Source organism: Mercenaria mercenaria, chromosome 3, assembly GCF_021730395.1.
Source record: "Mercenaria mercenaria strain notata chromosome 3, MADL_Memer_1, whole genome shotgun sequence".
Taxonomy (NCBI): Eukaryota; Metazoa; Mollusca; class Bivalvia; order Venerida; family Veneridae; genus Mercenaria; species Mercenaria mercenaria.
Window position 1 is genome coordinate 1,345,539 of NC_069363.1, and position 6,118 is coordinate 1,351,656.

The window sequence follows — 6,118 nt, forward strand, 5'->3', positions numbered from 1 at the left end:
GATATCAAACATTATACTTCAACGAAATTTCAATGCATATATTTGTCATTAAGTGGTAAGGTCGTCGGTACTTCCTCGACCATATAAAGCTGAAACCATGTAAACTGTCTGCTTGACTTAACAAATACAGAAATGGAAACGTGATAATTTATTAATTAATCATATTGATTACTCATAGATTCCCCGTATAAAGTTTATGACATCGGTGACAAAATATATGTAAGAGCAACATTATTTGACTCATTCGGAAAACAAAAATCGACTGGTGGAGACCATCTCCGTGCAAGGATATGGAATTCAAATGCTTCTGCACCAGGAGTTGTGTATGATCATAATAATGGATCGTACACACTTATTTTTGAAGCTTTGTGGAGTGGAAGGTCATGGATTTCAGCAACTATATCATATACAAGGGAAGCAATTACAGCTTTTTATCGAATAACTTCCGAGGTATAATTTATATTTTACAATATAGTGTGAATGGCCATACAAGCCTGAATATGTGTTTGGGTTATGAAAACAATACAGACCGAACGATCGACCGACCGACGAGATCGACAATTTCAAAGAAATATATCCCTTCTTTATTTTTTGTTTGGGTGGGTGTGCGGGGTTGGGGGGGGGGGGCGCTTATTAAATTTAGAAATAAAAACACTTTTAATACGTGTACTCAATAGAAACCGATGGTACAGTTACCTACTTTTCGGTTCAATTTTAGTACATAATCAGTTCAAGCAACCATAATATTCGACTATCAGATTTCTATTCGTAATTTAGTTTTGTATTTTAATAACTTTCATATTAATCAGGTAGTTTCCCTCATATATATAATGGCGATGTACAAAGCTAATAATTTCGAAGAAGATGCTCTTTGTCATCCGGATGTAAACCATCTCATCACACGTGCCAAATACAAAGATGCATGTAATTTTACAAATTTAAATTCCGGCATGCCATGGTATTGTGGAAAACCGAAAAGTCCAAATCTGAAATGTAGTGACTGGAACCTTTTGAAAGTATCATATCCAGGTTTGCCGCCATCCCTAAGTGAATGTGAAAAGAAGATTCTTGGCTCGAGGTATATCTTGACGTTTATAATCCGAACCTGTTAAGTAACATTATAAAAGCAGCTACTCGCTATGTATAAAAGAAATGCCCTTATAGGAACAATTGTTGTTGTTTAAAGCAGTATTAAAGAAACTTTTGGTTAGTGTTATCAGATTTGTTTATATTTATCATGTGAAAGTAATATGGTTACGTTTATTACAAATTTACTGATATTTGTATCTGAACAGAAAACAATCTTTATAGAATGTGTATTTTGCATCAGAACGTAGGGAAATGAAATGCAATGGAGATACTTAAGTTCTGATAAGGCTAGTATTTTGACGTTCTCGAGGGAAGAAATTTAAGTAAATTGATTCGTTGCATTTATCCTTAATCATGTTTAACCTTTGTATAATCTTGATTTTCAGATGTCATAAAGTTTTAACCAAGGCCATGGAAGTAATTGTCAAACAACCTACACATATCAACGGAACGGAAAATGTGCAGCCCAATATTTCATGCTTTAAATATAATACAACTAAGCTTTGGTACAGAAAATATACAACTGGATATTTCTACAAAGGAAGGTGGACGCTAACACATTGCCAAGGTCACTAATAAGTATATGTTAGATAGACATAATTTGCCTACAAAATTATATGAATATAATAACAATTATGATAATTGTCGCGAAATTAGTATTACATTCTTGCAATAAATATTAAGCATTTCAAATGCTCCTACATTTAATGGAGATAATTTTAAAATAGATAAGACAACTAAATAAAATGCATTGCTGATATTGCAGCAAAGAAATCCCTTTCATTATCACAATCTAATTTGAAATTACCACATATCAATTTTAGGCCTAATATTAACAAATACATTTTTTTTCTAAATGGCAATCGTCATGGAATAAATAAATAAACTTCATGATATCAAACCTATTTCTTAACATTTTTCCCGACAACTCTCCTTATTGCAAGTGTTTGGGTGGTTCTTCTGTCATTTATTTGAGTGAAATGACGTAAGTAGAATATTGGCCTTATCAAAGGTTGTATTCATGTATCTGCCTTGCGCATTGAAACTTATATTTGTTTTGCACATGCTCAACCAGGGGCTCACAGTTATCTTTAAAAGTAATTGATGTCGCAGTTTTTTTCAGTTAGGAAAGAAAGTTCATTCTGTGTACGTTTATCGAATATGGACGTATTAAAGTAATTTTACTTTTGACATATCTTATGTAAGATTACACTTAGATGAATTAAATAAGACAAATATTTTGAAGCAAAGAAAGCCTTCAATGGTTAAACCTTCTGGCGCTTGGTTTGTTCTAAATTCAATTATATCAAAATAGATCAAAACAATAACAACGCTCCTGAAACAGGCCTAAAGTCTCCAGTCTCACTCTAATTAAGGGATTAAAATTGAGGATGGTTCGCACTATTAGCCAGTTTAAATGTTTAAAGGCTGCGCTTCTCTATGTTTCTTTATGTAAACGTTGTTGACTTTGTTTTTGTTGTTTATATTTTAAGTTGTCTATGTATTCATTTGTTTATGTTATGTATTGAACTAAGAGGGATGTACAATAAATAATGATACATAGCTCTGTCACCGATGGTTATTTTCAAATACGGTTTTCAGCACATTATGGAGCAATGTAGTTAGTTTTTGAAATTATTTTTTTGCCCAGTGGCATTGCAGTACTTTTCAATTTTTTGGGAAATTTATTTAAGTAAATCAGCATTAACTTGCAGCCATTTATTAATCAGGTTAGTCATGTGTATAGAAGGGACAAGAGGTGTGTTATTGATTTTATTTGCCCTGACATCATCTGGAAACAAATAATTACAAACGCTTAGTAGGTTAGTGTTTATTAATGTGTGTTACAGGAATTAATCAGCCTCGCGGCTGCGCCGCTCGTAGTTAATTAAACAGTGTAAACACACTTTATAAACACTAACCTATACTAAAAATATAATAACTTGCTTGAGGTGTACTCAGGTATACTGGACCATTTTATGTAAAAAATATTGAACTTTTAATAAGCTATTCCTTGATTCTTCTGTTCAACATCTAGAACTGTACCTCAATTTTCAGTTTAAACAGTTAAAACAAATCATCATCTTGACACAGATATTTGAAAACTAAACAAAAATATATGATAACAGTATTAAATCGAGTGTGTATATTTGTACTCGAACAATGGTAAGTTGAGTACAATAAGCCTCTGCAATTTTGTCAGATGTGATGCTCATCGTTGAAAAAAATATTGTATTTTAAGTTGATACTAATTGCTTAATTCTTGATTGCGAGAACACTATTTCTTACAACTTAGATTAATCGCTCTCGAGACTCATTTCAGACGGATGTTGTAAAATGAAAACGCAGTACGATGTTAAAAACAAACTCAAAATCATCACAAATTACTGTACCTCGTAGAAATATGATAGGATTCGGGGATTGTACAAGTTATTCTATTATACTGAGATTCTGGATGCACAGGCCAAGCCTAATATAATTAGTTTTGCTATGGTCCAGTATACCTGAGTACACCTCACTCAAATGATTATAATTAAACATGACCACCTTTTATGGAACTAAACACGGAGTATTATTTTTTATTGAACTCCCCTCTTATACAAAATATATTGTAGATTGTTTTGTTTTACGGCTGCCGTGTTAGTAGACCGTAGCTGTTCCTTATGGAATTTTGTCATTTTTTTTGTTTTCCTTTTTAGGGCTCCAGAGCGCCAATTTTCAGGAATGTCTGAGAAACAAAATACTTTACCTTATAGGGGACTCAACAGTAAGACAGTGGTACTCAGATATTCGCGGCCGGTTTCATTGTAATCAGTTTACAGAAAACTGGACAAATGAAAAATGGAAAAGGGCTTCAAGCTGCAAAGTTGAAGGTTATAATCTTACCGTACATTTGGCACAACACAGTCAACCATTTTATGTTGGCACTCAATGGACGGACCCGAAACATACTCTTATATCTATATCGAAACGACTTGACTTAATATCCTCGAAAGAAGATGCAATAGTTTTATTTCATATGTTTTTGCACATGAGACTCTTTCATCATGACCAGTTTAGAAATAAAATGCAAAGAATCCGCAAGAGTGTTGAGAAACTTTTACAAAGAAATAGCAGAGTGAAAATATTCATTAAAATGCCCCATACATATACACATTACAAAACGCTCCTTAACGATTTTTTCGGATATGTTTACACACGTATTATATTTGTGACATTTAAGGGTTTATATGATAAAATGATTGTTTTGAACAACAGAGACATAACTAATTCTGTTGCTTCAGAGCATATGCACCCAGATGATTTCATTGTACGTTCTATGGTAGATCAGATGTTTAGCTATATTTGTGAATAGGTGCTCCACATTCAACACTCTTAGGATGTATTTTTGAGCATTTCAATTTTAGTGCACAAAAATAAAAAAAAGGAAAGGCATAAACTAGAAATAAGGTCAATGGCATACAAACTCTTCAGTAGAGCGGTATTTTTTGCTTTACATTTTATTGCCTTTAATATATCACTCAACAAATTTAAAATTAAAGGAGTCAGACTTAAAAAGAAAATGACCATTTCAGATCACTAAAATAGGTAACCACCAGTCTCGAAGATTTTAAATTACAATTATTATTGTTAAGCCAAAAATGATAAATTGTTTCTTATACATTTTTTTACACCTACATATATATATCTAAAATAACCACGGAACTATTTAATAAATGCAGATTAAAGGGAATTCCGATAGTTTTTTTATGCGCATCTTTCTGCGCAGCCGACACTTTCTATGGAAAACTGAACTGAAGTCAACATTTGTTGAAACATGTTACAGACAGTCTTAAATATGAGGAATCTTGAATGAAATAACATTTTTGATAAGTTTTATCAGTAATCAAATGTTGATACTGGTTTATGTTGTATTGACAAGTATCGTGCCTGACAGGTATCTTGCTATTTTTGTGGTTGTGTTTTCACATCGCATTTTAGTACAAAGACAGTGTTGTTCATATAATGTAAGATAATTGACTTAGTACTGATAAGACAATATCACCTTTCAGATTTTTTTTGTATTCAATTATAGAAAGAATTAAGAATTTTTAAAACATTTTTTTTAACTTCTAGCAGACATACATGTAATCAATTTGGCCAGGTTCGCGCCATTTTCCGTCCGAACAGGTGTTATATTCTAGCGGTCTTAACATAAAATTTAGCCTGGTGACCCATATATTTTTAGCCATTTTTATGCTCACAATACAATTATCTACACACAAGAAAAACAGGAAAAAATTCTATAAAAGAGTTTTTTCAAAATTTAAAAAAAAATATTCTTCACTATGGGTATTTTTCACTGAAAAAAGTTCACAAAAGTAAATATTAAACAATATTTTTTTTTCATTTGTACCCATTATTGTAAGGATAGAGTTTTACAAATATGACTATGATATCAAATAAGTATATAATAAAATCTGTAAAAAGAAAAAACTTTATTGTACTGTCTTGATGTATATTCTGGTTGGTATTTATAAAAAAAGCAGAAAATTATGAAAATGTTTAAAAATCGCTAGCAGTTTCAGCAACAGTCGGTGTGTTCAGTACAATTTTTCACAAAAACAAGCCTGGTGACCTATTGTTTTTATTTGTTCATTGTTTTCAGCACAAAATTTCCTATCATATATGTGAATTTAAAAAATTTCTATGAAAGGAAAAAAACTATAGGAATTCTCTTTAAATGTACTGAAGTCATTGAAACTCGTTACATTATTGGTTATTAGAGACATTGAAATTTTACCACTCATTTCCTTTGTGAGAAGCGAGACATCAAAATATTGATAATATTATCTACATGATTATAAAATCGCCTAATGTTTAATTTTGTGTTAATAATGGTGCATTATATAACACGACAAAGGGAAAATATTCTTATACTGGCCATCGGCAAAATGCAGGCCGGGAGGAATCATCCATAAATAGCATATCTCTTTGGTTCTAGCTAATAAACTATTGCTAGATTACAACCACGGTTACTGACCACGGG

The 6,118-nt window shown here is 31.8% G+C and overlaps 1 protein-coding gene across 1 annotated transcript in view; it reads left to right on the forward strand.

Annotated features, from left to right (window-relative positions):
• LOC123525010 (NXPE family member 3-like) overlaps positions 1–5,806 on the forward strand; it is a 30,301-nt gene extending 24,495 nt beyond the window's left edge. Inside the window, exons 4-7 of the mRNA XM_045303685.2 lie at positions 179–450; positions 810–1,078; positions 1,476–1,657; positions 3,789–5,806. Of these exons, the coding sequence (XP_045159620.2) occupies positions 179–450; positions 810–1,078; positions 1,476–1,657; positions 3,789–4,444 (1,379 nt within the window). The 3' untranslated portion in view covers positions 4,445–5,806. The remainder of the gene's footprint in view (positions 1–178; positions 451–809; positions 1,079–1,475; positions 1,658–3,788) is intronic.
• The last annotated feature ends 312 nt before the right edge of the window (positions 5,807–6,118 follow it).